Consider the following 26,908-nt stretch of genomic DNA (forward strand, 5'->3'; position numbering starts at 1 on the left):
ACCGGCCTATTGCAGACTCCTTATTTTCTTATGTTCTTCTTATATTTGTATTACTTATGTTACTTGTACATCATTTGTAAATCAAGAGAACCATTCCCCGATTATGTAATTGTATATTTTCAGCCTTCCGGCTGCCATGCTCTTTCAATAAACCGTTAATTATTATTATTACTATTATTACACACACATAAATATATAATCCTGGTGGTCCAGCGGTTAGCTTTCCCCTGTCACAGTCATGGGCTCGTGGGCCGTGGGTTCGAATCCTGGCGGGTTGAGGTGTTGATTGTATGTAGAAGTCCGCGTGCTTTATTGGGCTAATGAAATATATATATATATATATATATATATATATATATATATATATATATATATATATATATATATATATATTTAATGTGTGTTGTCAAAGCAAGAGACACAATTGAAACCCTGCAATTTTGTAAATGAGGCATAAAGTCAGTTCAGCAACCTGAGCCTTGGTCACAATTTTGGTGATGCCATATGGCAGCAGGGTCTACCATTAGACAACACATTATGCTTTCAATATCTTCCCCGGCGGTAGTACCTCCCTGTTTGATAGCTGCCTGATAATTATATATAATGTTTATGTGTCTGATGTTTGTGTTTGTCTGATGTTCATATGTATAATGTTTACATGTCTAGTATACGTGTGATGTTTATATGCATAACGTTTATGTCTAAAGCTTACAAGTATAATAATGTCTTATATCAACACTGTAATTCTGAAATGCATTGTTTAGTCATTTGATACGTAGCACCAGGTCACAGCTTTGATCACTCGCACTTGCATCAAACACTTTCTGTTGATCACTGTAACACATTAAACATTTTCTATTGAGCATTGTGACGCTTACATTAAACACTTTCTGTTGATCACTGTCACACTTGCATTAAACACTTTCTGTTGATCACTGAAATACTTGCATCAAACACTTTCTGTTGATCACTGTCACACTTGCATTAAACACTTTCTGTTGATCACTGTCAAACTTTCATTAAACACTCTGTTGATCACTGTCACACTTGCATTAAACACTTTCTGCTGATCACTGTCACACTTGATTTAACGCCTTCTATTGTCATTGCTAACCCTGCATTAAACAAACTTCCATTGATTATTGTGACGTTTGCATTAAACATTTGATGGCTGCCTTCGTCTGCAATTGTTTGATAACAAAAAGCTCCTGGGGCGTTGTGTCAGGTTGTGCCGCAGCCCAAACAAGTGCCTTCGAGAGGTAACTCGCTGCATCTGTTACCGAAGGAATTTCTTCCACCGCTGGCATACCCAATGCTACATCGCCTTCCTGTAAGCTGATCAGCGGCTGAAGGGTGTTTTGGGTATCGAGCGGCAAGTCCGCGTCGGGTTGATCATCCATGTTTTCTTCAATTTCCGATTTGACGGATGGAGTCATTGAACCAATTTTATAATTTCCCGAGAATTCAATCATCGAAGAGTTATTCAATCTCCTATCACTCAAACGTGTTAAGGGCGGCCTACCTCTACGTCTACCCCTAGTGACCTTAATTCTAGCAGTACCATTAGACATTACCCTCGAGGCAGCATCAGACATAACTCTCAATGAACCATCAGACGTAACCCTTGATATCATTGGTCGCCAGGACGCAACATCCTCGGGCTTGAATGAACGTATGTTATATCGCCTCTTGAAGCGCTCGAGCCAACCAGAACTAGCACGGAACTCCCCGTTGCCTCGTAGCATAGTATGTTGTTCTCTGGCCTGCGTCGTTACTTCACTTGACATAACTTCTCGTCCTCCACTAACTTCCTGTTAAAACAAAGCTGAGATTAGGTTAAAGCTGCAAATTAATAGCAGAGTACTCCTATCCTATTTACCTGCAAAACGCAAAATATATTTTACCCTAAGCAAATTTATGTTTTCCGTCATATCCTGTCATAAAGTAGCTGGCATTGGTTTCACATAAAAGTAGACAAAAGGTTAACTTCCTGTCAAAATGAAGCTGACTTTAGCTTATTGTAAAACAGCTATTATACACTCTTCAGTAAATCGTAAGATATTTGTACTTAGAATAAATAAGTTGTAAGAGATTCTAGCTCGAGTGGAAACAAATCCGTAAGCCTGATTTTAGCTTCCTCTGAACAATTAATGTTATCAATTTAACTCAATAAAAATGTTTGGTAAGAAACAAAAAATACGTAAGAACACAAACAAATTATTAACTAACGAGATAAGATGATCGGCCAGTCATAGAAAGCCTCAGAATCCACGAACTATGCAGCCATCGAGGTACATCTGCTTATTAAAGTCAATCAAAGACCTCTCCAGTTAATATACCTTGATTAATCAATAAAAAAAGCCTATTCCCGTCTCTGTTTTCTTGTAGACCCTAATGAGACCAAAAGAGCAACACCCAGAACAAGAAGGGTTCTCCATTCCACCAACCTTGATCAGCCAATCGAAAACGGCCTCTTCCACATCAGCTTTGGCTCCGGTCTCTAGTTTTCTCCTGGTCTTGGCCAGCAGGTCTCCGTTGGTCTCTACGTAATGGAGGATTTCAGTCTGATTTTTCTTGAGATCTGAGACCGTAGAGGTTCCAATCCCGAATTCGATGGCCAATCGTCTCTGCGATTCGCCATTCTGCAGTCGGCGGATTAGGTCTGCTTTCTGGGCGATTGACAGCACGGTCCGGCGACGTTTGGTCCCTGCAAGACCGAATATATATATATATATATATATATATATATATATATATATATATATATATATATATATATATATATATATATATATATACATATGGTAATTATTACGGATAATGACCGCCCGGTGTTTTTAATTGAAAATGGGTTTAAAAATACCTAGTTGCAAAAAAATATGAAAATGGCTGGTCATATGCTAGCCTAACCTATATCTTAACTCGTCTATATCTGGAAAACAAAGCATTTACACAAGAAAATTAATAGAACTGAAGGTAATCAGCGTACAAAACAGCGCTTAAAAACATCATCATAATTACCCAACCGCTGACGGCCACGTCCCTCATAATTTCCGAACCGTCGACGGCCACGGTACACTGTCGGTACAGTGCATAGCAGGGGCGGATCCAGTAGGGCGGAGGTCCTGGAGGTCCGGACCCCCCCTTTTCATAAAAAAATTCCAATACTTTTTATTTAATGCAGTATTGTACTCAGGCATTTTCGTATAGTAAAAAGTAATTACAGTTGACCACGGAATATCTCCTAATTTCATGTGCACGTGGCTTCAAAATGCCCATGATATTGGTCAGAATAAAAAAAAAAATCTGGGGGGCTTACAGCACCCCCCCTTCCCCCAAACTCAGCTGGGTGGGCTCGCTGTGCTAGCCATGTTCCCCCGCCTACAACTTCTTGGACTCCTCTTTTGATATTCCTGGATCCTCCCCTGCATTGTTTACATCTGCCGCATCACAGCTCATGAAGCTACTGTAAGATGCTATCTTAACTCGCCTATATCTCGAAATATAAGCATTTGCCTAAGAAAATGAATATAAGTGAGAGTAATCAGCATACAAAACTCTATAAACACCTCCATTATTACCGTTCCACTGACAGTATATATATATATATATATATATATATATATATATATATATATATATATATATATATATATATATATATATATATATATATATATATATATATATATATATATATATATATGCTGATAACCACAAGGAAAGAAGGAAACATGAAGTTCCCAAGCGCTTTCGTGTAATTCACATCTTCACGGGTGAGTACAGACAAAACAAGGTATATGAGCTTAGAATATGTTGCAGCATCACATAAAAGGTCATTCATTTTAGAAATATAATCATCTTTGTTTAAAATCACTACTGTGTTGGCTTTATCTGCATTAGTGACATTGTGGACTTGATCTCACCCCTGAAGATGTGAATTACACGAAAGCGCTTGGGAACTTCATGTTTTCTTCTTTCCTTGTGGTTATCAGCATATACCTAGATCACGCGCACCTACAGTGATTTACTTGCATATATATATATATATATATATATATATAAATATATATATATATATATACAGAGGAGGGTGAGATCAAGTCCACAATGGTCAGGTATTAGGTAATGACCCTACTAATCTTCAAAAAGCACAGCAGTAGTCTGCAGTCAGGTCAGAGGGTAAGCTGACCCAACCTTGTCACCTGGTTACAAATCTTCTTAATTACGAAATTATCCAGTTTGTACATACCATTACTCAAATTCATGTTGGCTGATTCGGTATGTTTAATGAAACTAGATTCTATAATGTTCCTACTGTCAATTGAATTACAAGGTAATATTGAGGAGGCATTATCCCAGTCAATGCAATGCTTATTATCCCTTAAATGAACAAACAGAGCATTGGATTCCTGGCCTGTCCTAACACTATATTTATGTTGTTTAAGTCTAGTTGCAAGATCTTTACCTGTCTGGCCTAAGTAAAACTTATTACATTCCTTGCAAGACACCTTATAAATGCAGCCACTTGTATTGTTGGGGGAGTTCTTGATTAACATTTGTTTAACAGTGCATGAGTTTTTAAATGCCACATTGACGTTCCAGGTTTTTAGTTGTAAAGGAATTTGAGAGAAATTTTTGTGAAATGGTAATTCTAAGAGATTCTTATGGTCATGGGTGGGCTTGGGATCGGTTCTATGGAAAGATTTCTTAGTAATGTTAAGGCATTTGTCTATGAAAGATCTAGGGTACTTAAGGCTCAAGCCAATATTATAGATATATTTATATTCCTCATCAATGAATTCCGGGCTGCAAATTCTCAAAGCACGTAAAAACATTGATGAAAATACTGACTGTTTGACTCTATTATGGTGGGCAGAATAATAATGAATGTATGAACACACATTAGTTGGTTTCCTATAAATACTGAACTTAAAGGTGTTACCTATTCTGTGGATCAGACAGCCTAGGAAAGGCAATTTACAGTCATGCTCTAATTCCACAGTGAATTTGATCGAGGGGGCTAAGTTATTAAGTTGTGGCAGGAAAGCTTTTAGATCCTCATTACATGGCCAGAGACATAAGACATCATCAACATATCTAAACCAGACTGCTGAAGGTGGTAAAATATTACTTAATAGTTTCTTTTCAAAGAATTCCATATATAGGTTGCTTAATACAGATGAAAGTGGATTACCCATTGCCATACAAAATTTTTGAGCATAATATTCTCCATTAAATTCAAATTTCCAATCCTTAATACATAGTTTGATGAGTTCGATGAAGTCGTCTTTCGAGACGGGCAATGAAATATTATCCAGGGAGTCTGTGAGGAACTCCAGTAAATCATCAACTGGGACCTTTGTAAAAGTGATGTTACATCAAAACTGACCAGTTTAAAATCATAATTAATCTGTAAGTTATTGAGTTTATCAACCAGATCCATATTATTCTTAATATTAGAGTTAGAAATGTTGTCAACGAGGGGATTTAGTAAAGAAACTAACCATTTAGATAATTTATAAGAGATTGACCCAACTGAGCTAATGGTGGGTCTTGTTGGGTTATTAGGCTTGTGGGTCTTGATTACACCGTACATGTATGGCAGTGGAGGGGACGTTGAAGTAAGATGTTTAATGAGAGTATCTTTGCCTCTCAATAGAGACTTCAGTTTTTTGTAGAACTGGGTGTTAACTGTGTTGAGAGGATTATTTATGAGCTTAGAATATGTTGCAGCATCACATAAAAGGTCATTCATTTTAGAAATATAATCATCTTTGTTTAAAATCACTACTGTGTTGGCTTTATCTGCATTAGTGACATTGTGGACTTAATCTCACCCCTGAAGATGTGAATTACACGAAAGCGCTTGGGAACTTCATGTTTTCTTCTTTCCTTGTGGTTATCAGCATATACCTAGATCACGCGCACCTACAGTGATTTACTTGCATATATATATATATATATATATATATATATATATTCTATGACGTTTCTCTCGCAAACGACCTAACCTAACTGGGAGGCTCCGGCACCCTGGACCCCTCCCCCACTGCCAGGGAATAAACAAGTCGTTTGTGAGGGAAACGTCGTAAAAGAAAAGTGTCTTAGAATTGCCTTAATACGTGGTTTTCAAACTTTTTTTCTATGAAGGCACAGTGAATAATTTGTAATATTTTTAAGGCACATCTACTTTTTTAATGAAAATAATGTTGTAATTCAGTTTTAGATGATGAAACATATATATAGATTGAATCTAAACTTGCAAACTCCTTTGGAAAATATATGTAAATTACATTATTAAAATAAAAATATATGGAAGTTCAGAGCTTACCTTCCCTCAGCCAAGGACAAGACCAGACTGACTTCCGGTCCTAAGTCTCCTACCTTGCTATACAGTACATAGTGCTTCGAAAAATAAATAATACAGATAAACTTGACTTCAACATGCAAGCTGAATACCCTGTCTCAGAATTCTATTCATGTATCACAAATATAGAAAACTAATCATGAGTAATAAATAATATAATGTAATCATTGCTGCAAGATGTCCAGTAATTTATTTTTTCACGAAGACAGTCAAATAACGGTCCAATAAGGTTGCTTACCTTAACAAGAAGGACAGATTAGTCATAATCAATCATCCTAGGTTAACACATAAGACCATAAGAATGGAGGAAAATGCAGCGGGCCTATTGGCCCATACTGGGCAGTCCAGTTTACACCCAAACCATATAGCTCATATATCCATCCAACCTATGTTTGAAGCTATCCAGCGTATTCGAGTTGCCAGCAGTGCGTAACAGGGAGTTAGGCGCGGGTCGGGTCGTGTTGCGTCTCTGTAACAAAGCGTGTTCGGCGTTCGGGCCTTCGTTGTTGAGCGGCAGAAATTGGACAGTGATTACATAAGATAATCGAGATTGTCTTTGTAATGTGAAAGTGTAAATCGATGTAGGATTTTTAATGCTAGACGCGATTGTATTTTTGAAAACGCAATCACCTCCGAGTTAGAGATACAGCCCAGGTCTAAAGGCCTACAACCACAAAATCATTGCCGTATGACAAAGCTTTCATTTTATTTTTTTTACGGAATTGTGGTCACGGCTGTGATAAAGGCCAACCAGAGAGTGAAGTACTGTGCCTTGAATTAAATCAGCTCATAGTGTCATCAGTGACCGCGGAAGAGGTTGTAAGTCACTTAAAGTGAATACAAATTGGAACGGGATGGTAATATCGACAATATTTACCTAGATTTTGCCAAGGCTTTCAACAGTGTACCCCACGAAAGGCTTAAAATCAAACTGGAAGGGTACGGAATTCGGGGAAATGTCCTAGCGTGGATAGAAAACTTTCTACATGACCGCAAGCAGTGTGTGGTGATTAATGGTACGAAATCGTAATCTGTACCTGTCACAAGTGGGGTACCACAGGGCAGTGTATTGGGCCCGCTGTTGTTTGTTTGTTTCATAAATGACATGCCTGACGTTGTACACTCCTCCATACAAATGTTTGCCGATGACGCCAAGTTATTTCGGGAAATTAAGAACCAAGCGGACTGTGAAGAGCTGCAGAAGGATCTCTGTGGGCTCCAGGAATGGTCGAAGAAATGGCTGCTGAGATTCAATGTCACGAAGTGTAAGAGGATGCACCTGGGGCGTACCAACGGTAAGGAGGCGTATCATATGTCCCAATGGGATGAAGAAACTGCACTAGTTGAGACTGTGTGAGAAGGACCTAGGTGTGTATGTTGACAATGAGCTGAAGTTCTCGGGCCATTGTGAGAAGAAGGTAAATCAGGCAAATAAATTATTGGGTCTTATAAGAAGGTCGTTCAGATATCTAGACGGTCCGTCCCTCGTAACGATCTTCAGGAGTGAAGTGCTTCCCCATTTGAATTACTGTCACCCCATCTGGTCCCCGAGATATGCTAGGGACTGTCAGTTGGTTGAAAATGTTCAAAGGAGGGCCACCAGACTGGTGCCTGCACTTCAGCACCTCAGCTACCCTGAGAGATTGGAGCGCCTGAATTTGCCTAGCTTATACTTCAGACGGGCAAGGAGTGACAATTTGAGGTGTATAAGCATCTCAAGGGGCACTACTCAGTCGAGTGTCCTTACTTGGAGCTGGCGGACGCTCCCCCCACAATGGGTCACAGCTCAAGATTGAAGAAGCCGCAAGTCCAGAAAACTGTGAGGGGCCCAGACATGGGGTCAATTATGAATTTATTGGAATTGAATTGGAATTGATTACAAAAAAATCCGTGAATTGGAATTTAATTGGAATTGAAAAAATACAAAATTAAAATTAATTTAATTGAATTGGAATTGATATTTTAATGAATTGATATGAATTGGTGCGAATTGATATGAATTGAAGTAATGAATTGATGTGAATTGATGTAATGAATTGATGTGAATTGATAAAATAATATATTAAACTGTAATATGCGTCTTCATTATTTTGCAATAATTAACTTATATTCAAAGAAAAACTAAAATATACAGTTAGCTAGCACAAAAAATTTTAAAAATATATCAAGTGACGTATTAATTTTCATTGAACTGAGAAACTATTTCCTGCATATTTCATGTGTTTCTAATAAATATATTTCAGATATATTTAAGATTCACAAGTACAGTTTCTGTCAGTGGGCCTGACTGAGATGGTGTGGGTAAAACACATGTGTTCAGTACACATCCTGGCCTGCCCTGCCCTTTTGGTCTGTGATTGGTAGTATAAGCTTACCACATGTACACGCTGGAATAGCCAGTTGACGATGATGAGGTCAGTACTTCGAGTTCCACCTGAAGTGTGAGACAAACTTGACACTCCCTACAAGCTAAAGCAGTATGAGCTGAACACCAACAAGGAGCTCTGTGATATACTCGAGCCATTTGAGTATGTGACTAATCAGATTCAGGGACAAAACATGGTGACATCTAGTCTGTTAGTTAACTGTGTTCGTGGTCTTCGGGCTGCTTTAGCTAGTCTTCATGAAGTGTATAAAAGCAAGCTTGTTTCTCTACTTCAGTCCTCAACAGAGACTCGTCTGAATAAGTTTGAGTCTATGGAGGCTTTCCTGCTAGCTGCCACCTTAGACCCACGTTACAAGCTGGACTGGTGTCATGACTATGACAATGAAGTGCAAGATATTCGTGACCTTTTGACTGTGAAATACAATATGGCACGCAGTGTTGATCCTACAACAACAGACTCTTCCCCTGCTGACCCACCACCGATGAAGAGGAACAAGTTCTTTGCCCTGGCCAACCGGTCTTCTACACCATGACCAACTCCATCAGAAACTGAGGTCTCACTCTACCTCAACCAGCCATGTCTACAGGAAGAAGGTGATCTCCTTGGCTACTGGAAGGCCAAGCAACCTGAGTTTCCCGTCCTCACCAGGCTTGCAGCAAAGTACCTGGCAATTCCTGCTACATTGGCTCCTGTGGAACGACTGTTCTCCATTGCTGGCAAGCTCTTCAGGCCAGAGAGGTGCAAATTAAACAATAAAAGATTTGAGCAACTTATGATGATCAGATGCAATCCTCAGTAACTTGGACTCATTCATATTTTGTTTTCTAATACAAAGAATTAAACCATTTGAACTTTTGGTTGGTAAAGGATGTGATTGGTTTGTGTGGCAGAGCGTGTTTAATAAAAAAAATAAAGAAGTTAATTTGAAACCTCGAATTGTTTTTCTTTCCATTAGATTAATGGTAGATTGGAATTGATTTTCAATTAAAAAGTATTTGAATTAAATTGAATGAAATATCAACCATAATGAATTGAATTGAACATAAGAAAATAAGGAGTCTGCAATAGGCCGGTTGGCCTGTGCATGGCAGCTCCTGTCGAGAGTAACTACCACTCTCTATCATCCATGAATCTATCCAGCCTCCCTTTGAAACTTTCCAGCGTTCCAGCACTTACTACAAAGTTGCTACGCTTGTCCCACTCGTCCACCACCCTATTTGTGAACCAGTTCCTTCCTATCTCCCTCCTAACCCTAAACTTATCCAACTTAAATCCGTTGCTCCGAGTCCTATCCTGCTCGGATATTATAAGAACTTTATCTATATCCCCTTTATTGATTCCTTTCACCCACTTAAATACTTCTGTCATATCTCCCGGCACTCTTCGTCTTTCTAGGGAATGCAAGTTTAGTTTCTTTAACCTATCCTGATATGGAAGGTTTCTAAGTCCCGGAATCATTTTCGTCATTCTTCGCTGCACCGACTCTAGTGAATTGATATCCATTCTATAATAAGGGCACCAGAACTGAACAGCATAATCGAGGTGCGGCCTGACTAGCGCAAGATATAGTTGCAATAAGACCTCTGCACTCTTATTACTTACACTTCTAGATATAAAACCCAATACTCCGTTTGCCTTATTTCGAACATTAACGCACTGTTTTCTAGGCCGTAGGTCCGGGCTTACAAGTACCCCTAGGTCTCTTTCACAAGTCGACTTCTCTAGGTTGATGTTGTTAAGGCTGTATACATTGACAGTATTTGTTCTTCCAATATTAAGTACGCTGCACTTGCTGGTGTTGAATTTCATTTGCCATTTTTCAGACCACCCCTGCAGTTTATTTAGATCCTCCTGTAATGCCTGTAATGCATTTGCATCCTGCCCTGAATTAATCTGCCGCCCTATTTTGGTGTCATCCGCAAACTTACTCATGTCACTGCTGATCCCAGTATCTAGATCGTTTATGTAGATTATGAACAAGAGTGGGCCTAGTACTGACCCCTGGGGAACCCCACTGGTTACACGGCCCCACTCAGATTTAACGCCATCTACGCTGACCCTCTGCGTGCTATTGGTGAGCCATGATTTTATCCAATTTAAAACTTTCCCCTCGATACCATGAGCCTTATTTTTTCTCAGAAGTCTCTGATGCGGTACTCTGTCAAATGCTTTGCTAAAGTCTAAGTAAATAACATCGTAATTTTCGTCATTATCTACTACCTCGAAGACTTTCCTAAAAAACGTCAGCAGATGAATGAATTGAATTGAATTGGAATTGATTAATCCAAAGCTTATTCTGAATTGGAATTGAACTGAATTGACAAAAATGAATTGACCCCATCTCTGGCTACAGAGGACAAACTTTTTCGGAGTGACAGTTGTGAACTCTTGGAACAATTTACCAGAAAGTGTTGTGATGGCACCGAGTATGAGCTCTTTCAAGACAAGACTTGACCAACACCGGAACAGGTTCAGGTAAATTCAGGAGCCGGTGCATGTCCAGTACCTGCCAACAGTGCGTAAGAGACGTGACCGATCGCCCAAACGGCTAACGAGCCGATCATTTAGTGAAGAGGATAAAAGAAAAGGAAAATTAACAGAGACGTGACCGATCGCCCAAGCGGCTAACGAGCCGATCAGTGGTGAAGAGGATAAAAGTAAAACAAAAAAGTAAAAGTGACCGATCACCCAAGCGGTTAACGAGCCGATCAGTGATGAAGAGGATGGAAGTCGGTAAAAAGTAAAAGTACTGATGATGTTTGGTAAATTGTTCCACTCATCTACTATTCTATTTCCAAACCAATGCTTACCTATCTCGCACTTAAATCTAAATTGTTACGAGTTCCCTCCTGGTTGGATAGTCCGAGTACCTTTGTTATATAACCTTTGTTTTGCCCTGGCTGACTTTCATTTATACACCTCGATAATTTTTTTTACGGGTATTAGCCCACCCGGACACAGGTCACCGACCCACATCAGGGCCGGGGACATAATAATAATAATAATAATAATAATAATAATAATAATAATAATAAATAATAATAATAATATAATAATAATAATAATAATAGTAAATAATAATAATAATAATAATAATAATAATAATAATAATAATAATAATAATAATTCAGATAAGTAAAATTTATAAAAAATACAAAAATAAAAATAAAATAATGATAACAATAATACTGAAAACACTGTAACAATAATAATAATAATTATATGAAACCATAATGAAATTTAAAAAAAAAGATCATTAGTGAGAAACGATATATGTATGTTGTGTTGTCAATAGCAAGAGAAACAATTGAGACCCCGCAATTGTGTGTAAATGAGGCAGAAAGTCAGATCAGCAACCTGGGACTTGGTCACAATTTTTGCAATGCCATATGACAGCAGGATCTACCATTAGACAACACATTATGCTTCCAAAATCTTCCCAGGCGGTAGTACCTCCCTGTTTGGTAGCTGCCTACTACCTACTACCTATCGCCCCTCACACTATGTTTCTCCACTATGTCTCTCGGGGGAATTCAAATTAAGATACTTTAACCTGTCTCTGTACTCAAGGCTCCTAATGCCCGGGATTAGTCTTGTCATTCTCCTCTGAATTCTTTCTAGGAATTCTATATCCATTCTGTAGTACGGTGACCAAAACTGAACCGCGTAATCCAAGTGAGGTATCACAAGCGCAAGATATAGTTTAAGGAAACCTCGTTTGTCTTGTAACTAACATTACTTTGTATTAACCCAGGTAGTTCGATCACACGACCTACTTTTTTAGCAGATTTTCGCGGCACACTTAGGAGATAACGGCGCACGGCACACAGTTTGGGAATCACTGGTCTAAACTATTAATTGCAACCATAAAATTAAAAAAAAATATTTGTGTGGCAACAAGTGTGTGAATGGGGGAGAGAGAGAATAGACATATTACAAATATACAAAAACAAACAAAAAAGGTACTTTATACTCGCCTGTAATTACTGGGGTCAAAACATCACTTTCAACATCATCATTTTCAACATTATTTACATTTTCAACATCGGCAACCTTTGCAACACAGTTTTCTTTAAAAAAAATAACATTTTTTAGATCTTTAACATCATTTTCTTCAAAATTTTCAATATCGTCATCAGAATTAGTCAAAAAATGTTCAAATGCTGACATTTTTAGTACTGAAAAGGCCAATAAAAATAGACCGGTTAGAGGTGGGAAATATCATATATCCAGTTAAGAGTGGTGAATGCTCAGTTAAAAGGATATATATCCAGTTGAGGGTAAATACATAGTTAACTGGACATTTACCCTCTTTACTGGACAAAATATAATCCTCTTTAACTGGACAATTACCCTTTTAAGAGGGTAAATGTCCAGTTAAATGGGTAAATATACAGTTACGAGGGTTAATGTCCAGTTAATATAAATGTACAGTTAAGGGGGTTAATGTCCAGTTAAGAGGGTGTATGTCCAGTTAAGATGTCATATGCCCAGTTAAAAAGGTTTATGTCCAGTTAAGAGGGTAAATGTCCAGTTACGAGAGTAAATGTATAGTTACAGAGGGAAATATCCGATCACGAGGGTATATTTCCCGTTAAACGAGTATTGATGAACAGATATAGGAGGTAAATATGCTGTTATCCGGACACCAGATGGAGGCATGTCTTCTTTCTGTATGCCTGGTTAATGAATCGTTCACTGGACGAAATACAAAGCAAAAATCAATTACATCAGGTTAAACGAGAAAACATCCGGTTAAATGAGTACATATCCGGTTGTCCAGACACTAGAGAGAAGTATGTCTGCTTTTATGTTCGGTAAATCAATTTTCCACTCTCTAATATACAGCACAAACCAGTTAATTTTCCGATTAACAGAGGTAAATGAGGTAATTATCAGGTTATCCGGTAACTAGCGCGGCCGGTCTTCACTCTACAGGTTTATACAGTCGACTGTTGTGTGTTAAGCGGAGGAACCCCACAAGATAGATTTTATCCGATTTTTAGCTATTTTTAACCGGATTTTCTGTCTATATTTTTATTGATTAAATATATGAATTAATTATAATTAATCTTAACAGTTATCTATATTTCTTAGTGTGGAATGTTTTATACGAATTTATTAAGAAATGTTAATCTGTTCGGATTATTTCGCGTTTTAACCGGATTTTTTTTGTTTATCATTTTAAATTAAAGAATAATTTAATATAAATATATTTAAAAAAAACATTAGTATTTTTTACAGGGATTTTAATATCAGATATATTATTTTATTATCGAATATCCTGACGTAACCGGATATAATGTAATAAATTCTATCCTCCCAGAACTAAAGATTAGATTAGATTTTATGTTTTGTGGTGAGTTTTTACATTTTATTTGACCCTATGGTTAATTACAGATTAAATGCAAGTTATTAATTAACGTTATACAGAATTAATTGTGAACATTTATCGTAACGATGATGTAATTATATTAATTGCAAATTGATTTGGTTTAAATTTTCTCTTAAGTTAAGTATTCGATAAAGAAAGTCATAATAATATGTTAATTCTATTAATTCAATGAGAAATAGCGCTAAAAATTGTTAAAGCTGGTACGCAATAATTTGCGGAAATATTAAGAGGTAATCAGTTTTTTAAATAATATAAATTTAGAATGTAGTATAATTCTTATTGAATGATTTCAATAGCGTAAAATTACGTATTTATTTGTTAAGAATTGTTTTGTTGTTGTATAAGAGAAAGCGAATACAGTACAATCAATATGGCGGCTGTAGGCCATATGACTCCGAAGTTCACTGTACGAAATGCTATTCAACCTAATACTAACCCCATTACGTGAAAATTTTGAAATCTTTATTGTGATTGGTTAAGTTGTTTGAAACAAACTAAATTGAGGATCTTGATTGGTTAAAGTGGATCTTTATAGCCAATAGAATTTTGTATTACAGGATCCATAGGGTTCGTATGATAAACTGATTGTGATAGGCTATCTGGATGTAAACAAACGAAATACAGAAAGATGATTGGTTGAATTGTATCATTATAACCAATAGAAGCACGCCTTACTGAGCGAGTATAGTATAAATACGGAGTCAAGGAAGGTATTTGGACGGAAGCCCAAGTCCCTTTAATTTGTGTGGATTTTTCAGTGCCGCCGTTTGTTACACCATCTAGCGTTGACCGACATAACTAAGGCAGTATTCATAGAAAACAAAAGTACCGTATAGCGGGTTAACTATACTAACCTTGATGTATTTATAATCTGGTATTTATATATTTATATTTAAAAGTTTATTTATACTTCATTTATTCATTCATGAAGAAAACCAAACCTCGTTATCATTTGGAAAACTTCATTCATTCCAAAATGACTGAAATTACGGTCTCGAGTATTTTTTTCGTGGGTGAACTCATTTGTTACAAGATCACTGTTGTCGATTTTTTTTTTTTTTACGGGAATTAGCCCACCCGGGCACAGGTCAAACGACCCACAACGGAGCCTGGGGGGCGAAAAAAAAAGAACGGAAAGAAATAGTAGATATAGAAAAAAAGGTTATACTGTATTAATCTACACCACGAAGATGCCGGAAAACCAGCTTTTTAAAGTGAGACAAATTTTAAGAGCATGGAAACACAGAAGAAGGCAGAGCATTCTACAGTTTGGCTGTGTGAGGAAAGAAGGAGGTACTATAACGGGTTATTCTCGTGTGACTGACATTGACGGAGAAACGGTGGGCACCGCGGGCAAGACGTGTGTTACGAACCCACGGCCTTGCCGGCGGTACACAGAATGCCAAATCCACTGAACATTGCCCGTTAAAGTACCTGTAAAAGAGAGAGAGAGTGAAGCAACATTGCGGCGAAGAGAAAGGGAAGAGAGATTGTCGACTAAAGGAGGAGAGTTAATAAGAACGAAATGCCTTTGCTTCCACCCTATCTAATAGTTGGACAGAAGAGCCACCCCAGATATGAGAGCAGTACTCCAAGTTAGGACGAATGAATCCCTTATATACTTGGAGCAACTGCTCAGGAGTGAAGTAGCTGTGGCATCTGTACAGCATTCCCAACTTTCGGGAGGCAGCTTTAGTTATACTAAGGATGTGTGATTTCCAGGACATATTGGAGGAAATGGTGAGGCCTAACATATCTATTTCAGAATTTGGGAGGATGATAGCGTCCTGAAATGTAATTGGTGGGAGATCGTCTAATTTACAAAGTGTAATTGGTAAATATTGAGTTTTATTACTATTGAACTTAACCAAGTTTGTATCTCCCCATTCAAAGATACTGCACAGATCCGCGTTGATAGAAGTAATGATATCAGTTTTAGAAACAGATCTAGTTTGAGAGTTAGGAGGAAGGGGAAAATGTGAGGAAGAGTGAAGAGTAGAATCATCGGCGTAAGAATGGATATAATTAGCTGTAGTGTGAAGTAAATCATTGATAAAAAAAAGGAAGAGAGTTGGTGAAAGAACAGAACCCTGTGGGACGCCACTATTGGTAGAGAAAGAGCGATAAATCGATCCCTCGACAACAACTGCCACGGATCGGTTCTCAAGGAAGCTAGAGATGAGAGAACAAAGTGGGGGAGAGAAACCAAAAGAGGGAAGTTTAGATAGCAAAGACTTGTGCCATACACTGTCAAATGCTTTGGAGATGTCGAGGGCCACGACAAGAGTTTCCCCATAATCCCTAAGAGAGGATGACCAAAGATGGGTGCAATAGGAGAGCATATCACCAGTAGATCTCGCCAGGCGAAAGCCATACTGGTGATCCGACAAAAGAGAAAGGCGTTCAAGGTGACGGAGAAAATGGGAGTTCAAGATAGTTTCGAAAATCTTAGAGAGGGATGAAGTTAGGGCAATGGGGCGATAGTTAGAGGGATTAGAATGGTCACCCTTCTTCGGGATGGGCTGAACCAAGGCATGCTTCCAAGAAGAAGGAAAAGTTTTGGTTTTGAGGCAAAGGCGAAAGAGGCGAGCAAGCACAGGGGCCAGGGCTTCAGCACACTCCCTCAGAACACGAGGGGGTATTCCGTCCGGTTCATGCGCCTTACTCACATCCAACCTGGATAACACACCGGCAACCCTGCGAGTGGAGATTATAGGAAAGTGCATAGGTTCAGTAGGAGGTGCAGGGGTAGGAGGGATAGAGTGGTAATCGTCTAAGGTGGAATTAGAGGAGAATAAGCTGCCAAAGAGGTTGGCTTTGTCAGGGGGAGAGTTGGCTATAGAGTTATTGGAACGGAAGAGAGGAGGAAAAGAAGGCGTGCAGAAGTTGTTACAGATGTTTTTAGTTAAGGACCAGAAGGATTTACTAGAGGAAGAACTAGTCAGGATAGCGGTCTTTCTTTTAATAAAATTCCGCTTGGCCCTACGAAGAATAGCCTTACAACGATTCCTAGAAGTAATGAAAGAGGTGTGGGTAATAGGCGGAGGAGATAGTTTCATAGCTCGATATGCCCTATCTCTCACCCTGCAAGCAAGAGAGCAGGAGCGATCAAACCATGATTGTAATGTGAAAGTTTTGGTAGAAGATGGGATAAATGCACTCATACCGCTCTGTATAACCCCAGCAATGCTGTCAGCACATACCGAGGCGTCCCGAGTGGAAAAGCAACATTCATCCCAAGGGAAGTCGGTGAAGAATTCTCGCAAGGATTGCCAGCTTGCCCTCCGATAGTGCCATAGTTGACGTTTAGAGAGGGGTGGGGGAGGTGGTCGTGCCCAGTTTGATTTAATAGAAATAAGGATGTGATCAGAAGACCCTAAGGGGGCAAAAATTGGAGCTTGAATAGTGTGAGGGGTTAGAGGTAAAACAAAGATCAAGAATGTTAGCAAGTTGATCGTGTCGATCAGGAATGCGTGTAGGGTGTTTGATTATTTGTTCCAAATCATTAAGTAAGGAAAAAGAGAGTGCCTCAGCTCCACCTGGGTCATCCCTTGCAGAGCCAAGCCACTCTCTGTGATGTACATTGAAATCCCCAACGTAGAGGATCTCGGTGTTGGGGTGTGTGGATAGCAACGACTCATGGCAAGAAGTGAGATAGTCAAAGAGTTCGAAATAGTTGGTAGAGTTGGGAGAACAGTATAGGAAACAAAGAAAAATAGTCACAGTAGGTAGAGATATTTTGAGCCAGATGACATCATAAAGGGGAGATTCAAGATCCGTGAGTCGGGCTATAGGTGTACGTGTATTGCAGTAGGCGCATACACCTCCCTTAGAACGGATGTAGGTATAAAGGTTGTAGTTAGAGACTTGAAAAAGTTTGGGTGAAGCTGCTTTGGTCAGTTGAAGTTCGGAGAGTAGTAAGAGGTCGGGGGAAGAGATTGATAGATGGTGCTCCACAGAAGAAATATTGGATCTCAGTCCGCGAATGTTGGAAAAATGAAGTGTGAAAAAAGCCGATCCTCCAGCAACCGCGGTGGCGGTATAAAGGTAAACAAGAATGTTATGATGCACTTTTTTATATATAGTAACAATAACAAGAAATAAGGAAAGGGCTGATTCGCCATAACAATCTTATCCCTGTGCCTAACCTAACATACGTGTAATGCCATCATTCATCATATGTAAATTGTGTTGTCAATGTGTACAAGTCAGTTAAAAAGCGACTTAAAATATTTTGGGTAAAGGTGTAGATAACGGCTACCACCAGAAGGAATTGTTCGAATTGGTTGAAATTTTTTCTACACACTAATATCATGATATTAAACACAAAAATGGAAACGACAATCATAGAACCTGACCTAACATACCCATAAATTGGGTAAGTTAGGTCAGGTTCTATTAGGTTCTATGCATTATTGTGTTAATATATGTGTTAAACAATTTACCTTAATATTGAGGTTGATATAAATCAGCAATTGCGAGGAGGAATTCGTGGAAGCGTTCACCACCATTTATAGGAAACGTCTCTTGATGAGGGTTTCAGCGAGAAACAAAAAAAATGGCGCCGGGAGGAGAATTGTGACGCGGGATAGAGTAAAAACAAAAATACTTAAAATCGTAATAGAAAGTTGTCATTTCTTTTAATTTACTTAAAATCATCAAAACAACAAGTACAACAAAATAAAGAAAATCAGCAAACAACTTCTGGTACATGGGTTTACAAAGGGAAAATCTTGTCTATCAAATCTGCTGACGTTTTTTAGGAAAGTCTTCCAGGTAGTAAATAATGACGAAAATTACGATGTTATTTACTTAGACTTTAGCAAAGCGTTTGACAGAGTACCGCATCAAAGGCTTCTGAGAAAAGTTAAGGCTCATGGTATCGAGGGGAGAGTTTTGAATTGGTTAAAATCATGGCTCACTGATAGAACACAGAGGGTCAGCGTAAATGGTGTTAAATCTGAGTGGGGTTGCGTTGTAATAGATTCCTCCCCTACAAGCGCCGTTTGTCGCTGAGTAGCCGAACCTTCTCGAATTCCCCAGCCTACGCCTCCAGCGCCACCTGACGGAGCGGGGGTCAACTATCAACCCACGCCTACCCCCGCCTTATAAGACCTCACACCACTGTGACCACCCTCTGACACCGAATGAATCATTCGCCAGCCAGCCTTCGCCGTGAACGGACCTCTCTTCAGACCCCTCACCGCCAAAGCAGCCAGCCTTCTTTCTACTGCTGACGACCGGACCACAACTCGACTTCTCTGTCTACCACTGAACTTTCCAGATACCCTGTTTGGGGCAACGCCCCTTGCGGGCCTTCACCTTTGGAAAACGACCACGACTGTCACCGGACTACCTCACGAGCGTTCAGGATTGTCAACCCTAGTTAGCCCTCCCCACGGGTAGTGTGAGTGACCCACACTCCTGCTGGAGGGCAGCTATTGATTGGCAGTACTGACCTGGTTTTGGGGTCTTTCTCTCTTACTAAAATCCTTCCTTGCTTACCCTGGCCGAGACACCTACTTTATTTAAGTATTCGTGCTAGAGCCCCTCCAGTGACGCACACCTCACAGCTGAGTGGGATTGTGTGTGTTCATTGGGGGTCGGGGAAAAACAGGCCGATCCCATAGTGACGACTGTGATCGTGCAGTCACTCCACTGTGCGGGGGTTGTCTTTTGTAAAATCAAAGAAGGGCCTCCAATAACCTTCTACATGCAAAATGGCAGTAAACATAAGAATAAAAGTAAAAGATAAGAACAAACCTATTGATAAATCTAGGCTAATTACCCTAGCATATGTGGAACTAGGTGTGCCCTTCAATAGGGTATTCAACCTGAACGAAGGGTTCAAAGTCATTTGCCGAAATGAAAATGATGCAGACAAATTACTAGCCACTAAGGAGAAACAAATCCTCGATAAGAATGGATTAATTGTGGTCATGCCTCCCGAGCTAAGAGCCAGGAGATCTGTTTTCGTTACGAAACTAGATTCTCAAGTAGGAGGGCGAACGGCAGACTCTCTGAAGGCAGACATTGAAAATAACAACGAAGGACTTAAAGTAGAAGAAATAATTAAGATAAGACTACACGCACGTAATGAAGATTTGTTTCCAAGAAACGTCTATGGCAGACAAGGTCCTCCAGAGCGGGTTTTTGGCGTGCAACATGTCAATATCCCCTCATCAAATAAAAAGGGAAAAATATACCAGTCTCCTGACATGTTTCACATGCTATAAATATGAAGAGCATACCACAAGAGACTGACCTGAAAAGGAAAAGAAACTGTGCTCCAACTGTGCAGAGGAAGGACATGTTTACACACAGTACAACAACACCACCAAAGGCTGCATAAACTGCAAAAGGAACGGGGACGTGTACCACACCCACCCAACCATGGCCATGTCCTGCCCCATCAAAAAGACCCTCATCAAGTACAAACAAGAGCAGGAAGACCAACGAGAAAGGATGAGAGACCAAAGCACTTATGCTGAAATAGCAAAGAAGGCCGTGAAAGAGGCAACAAAGCCAACCACTGACACCATAATCAAACTAAGTGACACTGATCATTTCAAGGTAATGTTGAGCATGCTACATGATCACCTTCATAATATCATAGCCCCAGGATCATATGCCGACGAACTTAATAGAATGCTTGGATTAAACAACATACCACAAATGAACTTTCCTGAAAACCCAAACTCAGCAAACTTGCTACACGCCACCAGCACCCCCGAGCTTACAAAACACTACAGACAACGATTATCCACGCCCAAGGACACATCATCAACAGACCAGGATAACATACCGGAAAAAACGGAACAACTTGGAGATTTGAATGAGAGGGCGAGAGACCCGAGACTGACACAAGGAACAGGAGCGAAAAGGAAATGGAAATCGACTTCCCAACAACAACTGCCCCCCAGTGCCTGAAGAAGCAGCTGATATAGGACTAAGGTTTTATCAAACCTCAAGAATACCATACCCACAGCACAGAAAACCAACTGGAAAACTAATTGAAAACTAGTAACGGCTAACGAAATAGTTTGGCAATACACAGACGAACGTTATGACAAAGAAACGGTATGGACATGATTAAAAAAAGTCCAAATAAAATTCGGCACAAAAGATTTTATTGTAATCACGGCAGCTGAACTCAAAAGGAAATCATCTGGACTCAACGAAATGAGATCACCCCCTCAACTTCAACCTTCAATGAAAAAGAAATAATGGACCATCTCCAACTGAAAACACTTAAAATCCTACAACACAATGTCCGTGATTGGCATACATGCAAAACATCGCTTTGTAACATATACAGTATAATGAAAACAACCCAGATATAATACTGATAAGTGCACACGGCGAACCCGAGAACACCAAAATCAAAATATTTATCTACGACACCCACAAATCGAACAAAAGTGGAGAAAAACATGACGGAGTTGCCGTTGCGGTGAAAAAAGGTATCAAACACATACTAATAGACAACTTTAACAGCGAATTCCTTGCCATTAAAGAACAGACAACACAGGGCGAAATAATAATCGCAACAACATACCTACCCCCAAGAAGGCCATCCCTCCCTATTGAAGACCTACTGAAACTAACAAATTATAATATTCCAATGTACATCCTCGGAGGTTTCAATGCAAGACACCGCATTTTTAGCAACGGCAACAGTAACCAGAAAGGCATAGCATTGGAACGTATAATCAACACTGGCAGACTACTTCACCTGGGCCCGCACTTCACCACCTGGATGGGACCAAACGGCGTTTCAACACCCGACAAAATCTTCTGCAACAACAGGGCATCTCTTAACTACCACATAGAGCAAGGCCCCATCACCCCAAGCGACCACATTCCGATAATATTCACAATTTCCACCAGTCCAATTCAAACAAAAATACCACCAAGGCTCCAGATGAGCAAAACAGACTGGATGAAATATAAGGAGATATTGGAAAACTACCCACAAATAAATCTAAAAGATGCAACTCTCGAGCTGCATTGTACATCCAATACAATATGTATACAGAGAGCACATTGTGAGTTTCCTTTCTCCATCCCATCCTGAGTGTGAATCAATATCTCATAACTCCACAAATGGTGACCCCCGGAGATTCGCACTCACATAGGATGGAGGAGAAACTGATCACTCTCCCAGTCTTCAAGCAACGTGGAAGACTAGCTTACCCACGCAGAGGCAGCTCTCATTGGCTCTACAACTACTGTCTCTACACCACAGGTTAGACACCCTAGAGCAGCTCTGCTACTCTAAGCAGACAGCCGCTCCTCTTCCTGCCCCAAGCACCACGTCCTACAGACCCCAACACACCCGTCCTGCCTCAGACGCCGCCCCCCGGCCCAGTAGTACCCCCTGCCGCTCCTCCTGACGTGGCCCCTGCTCCTGACGCGGACCCACACACCCCTCTTTTCTCCCTCAGGTACCCCCAGCTACTGTCCTGCACCCTGCTGCTGTCGTGGACCCTGCTGCTGTCATGCACCCTGCTGCTGTCATGGACCCTCTTCCTGACGCAGTCCCTGCTCCTGATCCAGACCCACACACCCCAGCAGGCGCATCTGAGGACTCTGTACCTGCCGTGAGGGAAGCACAACATTCATCGCCTCCACAATCCTCCTTCTCCCTCTTTTCTCCCACAGATCTAGAGTATCTAGACAGAGCTGTCCCCCCTAGCGGCCGGCCCATCCACGCCCTCGCCGTTCTGCCTCACATGTGGCACGCAACCCTGCCAACCTCCAGCCTCCCACCGCGCCCGGAGGGGAAGGGGAGTATTGTAGTGGATTCCTTCCCTACAAGCGCCGTTTGTCGCTGAGTAGCGGAACCTTCTCGAATTCCCCAGCTTACGCCTCTAGCTCCGCTTGACGGAGCGGGGGTCAACTACCAACCGACGTCTACCCCCGCCTTATAAGACCTCACACCGCTGTGGCCACTCTCAAAAAACACTACAGACACGAGCAGCGTGAGCCATCCACACAGAGTTCAGCGTGAGCCACCGCTGTGAGAAGACGCACGTCGCAGTTACTCGCAACCCACGCGCTTCCACGCTTCCACTTGCTCACAACGGCGCCTAGCCAGACTTACTGTCGCCACACACGCCACTTTCACTTTGACGTGGATCTCTCGTCTCTGTTGAATTGACTTGCTTGTTTCTCTGTGTTTTTTGCTCACAATTCTTAGTGCCCTTACCGATTCTCCCAGTATTAACGAACCCTGCGGGAACTGTCACTGTCGTTAGGTCAGGCCACCACCCTACGACCACCGTTGGGGTGGCTACGGCACTGGTCCTAGGGCAACGAGGAACTAGGTAGGTATAGTGAGCCTTCATTGTCAATTTATTGATTTAAGACGAGCGAGAGAGACGTAACCAATGGAAGGAAAATGCCACAAGAGGCTTCGGAAGGAAGACGACTTCTCCGACATGGACAATATGTCCCCAGCAATCCACCCCGTGGCAGAACCACCCACCGTCGCGATTCCAACTGTGATGAAGTACAAGATTCCCAAGGAAACCGAGTTCGACCATGCATACGAGGTAGTAGTAGCACTGGAACTGGAATACAAGAACATCAAGTTCAGTGTGAAGCCCAATCTAGTTGGAGACCTGATACTCTCCCCCAAGACCACAACACAGCCAAGATCCTCAGCGAGGGCACCAATCTCAACGGGAAGACGATCAAGATAATACCATTAGACCCCGAGGAGAAAACAACCAGAATGGACCTACTACGATATCCTCTGGAACTACCTGCAGAAGTCGTCACAAAACATTCAAAAGTGACCAAGGCAGAGCGCTGTGTTACAAGTCGGGCCAAAGCACAGACAAGGCAAGTGCTAGTGGACATCAAGGGGACAGTCCCAGAGGAGGTAGACCTAGGCAACTGGGGGACTTACAAGTTGCGTCCTTTTGTCCCAGAACCACTACGATGCTACAAATGTCAGAAATTTGGACATCACCAATCCAGGTGCCACAAAAACGTGAGATGTGGCATTTGCAGCCAAAGCCACAAGACAGAAATGTGTATTCAGAAACACAAGGACGGAACCATCACGACAGCCAAGTGCCCAAATTGTGGAAAGAAACATCACGCTTGGAGCACATCATGCCCAGAGAGGAGAGAGCGGATGAAAGTTGCAATGGCAAAAGTTCAACCACAAAACACAACAGAAGCACCTCAGAGCACATTCGTGTGGAGTCAACAGCGACAGAATACAGTCAACCCAACACCCACTCCGCCCCAACTGTCAGAGGATTCCTTCCCTGCACTTCCTTCACCAGGCTACGGGACAAAATTGAAGACACCGGGACAAAATCAGTCCATGCAGAAAACCATGACAAACCAGTGGACTCCTCAACCGCAGCTCCAGAGCTGTGTAGCAGTAAAAGGACACTGTAACCCCTTCAGGCGACCACCCAACTGAATACACCCCATCCTGCCAATCTACAAGTGGCATTCACCGAAGAACAAATAAAACAGATGATCACTATTATGATAGTGACTTTCTCTACGATAATGCAGAAACAAGATACCAGCACCGAAAATATAATAAATGCAGTTATGACACAGCTCACAGGAAAGATGCAGGAAGACCAGACCCCCAAAACTCCACAACTACAAGTGGAACAGACGACGCCCTTGAGACAGATATCAGACAAGAGGAAGAACTTGCCATCCAAGAGATCACTCAAAACCGTGAAACCTCAAGCCCCTTGCAACAGATCACGAGGAATAGAACAACAAACACAGACCGTCAGCAAACACACGATCACAGACAAGAGCGACAGCAAGCTGAAGAGAGAAGAAAAAACTCCCGAGATTCCACCTCCTGCTCCTCCCTCAGAGCAGGTGCCCAAGAAACAGCCACCACTCCCAACGGACGAGGAGGAGAGTGACTCGACCATGAACGCCGAGAGCAACTACAGCACCAGCGACGAGGAGACAATGATAGAATAGCCCCACCTCCTTGTAATCTCAAGATAACACAGTGGAATGTACAAGGCCTGTCCAAGAAACGGCATACTGTACAAGCAGCAGCCTTAGCTAAAAATATTGATGTCTTCATTCTACAAGAAACCCTGATGTCCAAAGATCAATAATTCCGCTTGCCTGGATACCAACAGTACTCTGTACCAAAGGGGCTCAACTCCCATGGCAGCATGATTCTCGTCAGGGCGACCATCCCCAGTTCAGAAGTAGAACCAGTTCACTGTGGAGATGGAGTAGAGGCACAAGCTGTTCGGATACACCTGGCAAACGACAGTCTTGTTGTATACAATATCTATAAACCGCCTACCAAACGACTAGAAGCCGGTGAACTACTGACACAAGCAACACAGGAACTTGTGCTCATTGCTGGGGACTTCAATGCCCATCATCCAACGATCAATTCGACCACAAGAATGAACCTGGATGGTCGTCACCTAGTGGAACTGCTTACAGATGTTCCAGAAATAACGCTCATTAATACTGGGGAACCAACACACACACTGGGAGGAACATTAGACCTCACATTCATCTCCACTGAGCTCGTTCCAGTAGCTCAGTGGGAGATGGATGATGAACTGACCAGTGACCACTTTGCAACGACAACTACTTTGAGAATGGAACTACTCCCTCCTTCCCCACGTCCGTCACCCAGATGGAATACCAAGAAAGCAAATTGGAAATTATATCAAGATGAACTCCAAAAATGGTTTTCGAACTATGAACCAGCAGAAGATATTGACCAACTAAACCAGGACCTTACTGATGCCATACAACACGCAGCAGAGAAAGCAATACCAAAAACAAACCCTACAAATAGACACCACAAAGACTAATGGTTCTACAATGACGAAGTCAGAGAACAGAATCACAGAATCAACACATTCAGAAGATATCTCCGACAATACCCTTCTCCTGAGGGAGTGAAACTCTTGAGAGCTGCTCTCCAACCTGCTCGTCAAATTACTCAGAAAATTAGGGAGGACAAATAGCTCGAGTGGTACGCAACCGTTAATGCACGCACCAGCCTGAGTGAACTCTGGAGAAAACTCAGGATAGCAACAGGAAAATTGCCCAGATCTCAAGCCCACCCCCAGCCACTACAGGAAGCAAATCGCTTGGCAGAGCACTTTGCAGAACGCTCGTCATCAGCTCAACTACCTCCTGAAATAAGACTTCATCTACAGCAAGTACAACTGGAGAGAGAAGTAGTAGTCAGACATGCAATTGAACAAGCTGACACTACAGACTGTCTGTTTACTATAAACGAAATCAGAAGGGCCAGGAAAACAAGCAAAGACACCGCTCCTGGCAGTGATGGTATAACCTATTCATTGCTCAGCAATGCAGGACTTGCTGGTGAACTTGCTCTCATAACAGTTATAAACGCATCATGGTCAGCAGGCAAACTCCCGTCAGCTTGGAAAGGAGCAAACATTGTTCCTATTCCCAAACCCAATGACCCCCCGAATTTCAGACCGATATCACTAACAGCATGCATCGGCAAGACCGCCGAAAGGATGGTCCTTACACGACTCCTCCGGAAAATTGGACCACTTCACCACAATATCTTTGGATTCACCAAAGGTCTCAGCACTGCACACAGTTTGGCCACTCTCCTGGGATCGATTAGTCAAAATAAGGCAATCGTAGTATTCCTTGATCTAGAGAAAGCATTTGAGCTGGCAAATGCACAGGCCATTGTAACCACTCTGGCCCGGAAAGGCGTCAAAGGATACCTACTGGCTT

General features: G+C 41.2%; 1 protein-coding gene across 1 annotated transcript; it reads right to left on the bottom strand.

Moving 5' to 3' along the window:
• Positions 1-380: 380 nt before the first annotated feature.
• On the bottom strand, positions 381-13,706 carry LOC121872259. Its single transcript, XM_042374925.1, has 4 exons — positions 13,613-13,706; positions 12,735-12,935; positions 2,448-2,707; positions 381-1,811 (listed from the first exon to the last, which is right to left on the bottom strand). Exons 2-4 carry the CDS (start codon positions 12,925-12,927, stop codon positions 1,140-1,142), a joined length of 1,125 nt encoding a protein of 374 aa, XP_042230859.1. The 5' UTR covers positions 12,928-12,935; positions 13,613-13,706; the 3' UTR covers positions 381-1,139.
• Positions 13,707-26,908: the final 13,202 nt, after the last annotated feature.

Source organism: Homarus americanus, unplaced genomic scaffold, assembly GCF_018991925.1.
Source record: "Homarus americanus isolate GMGI-L3 unplaced genomic scaffold, GMGI_Hamer_2.0 scaffold5589, whole genome shotgun sequence".
Lineage (NCBI taxonomy): Eukaryota > Metazoa > Arthropoda > Malacostraca > Decapoda > Nephropidae > Homarus > Homarus americanus.

Coding starts and splice junctions, on each gene's coding strand:
- LOC121872259 (XM_042374925.1), bottom strand. CDS start 12,927: ATGTCAGCATTTGAACATTTTTTGACTAATTCTGATGACGATATTGAA. Junction 2,708..12,734: donor TTTGACCCCAGTAATTACAG/GCGAGTATAAAG, acceptor TCGGTCTTGCAG/GGACCAAACGTCGCCGGACC. Junction 1,812..2,447: donor TTTTCGATTGGCTGATCAAG/GTTGGTGGAATG, acceptor TTGTTTTAACAG/GAAGTTAGTGGAGGACGAGA.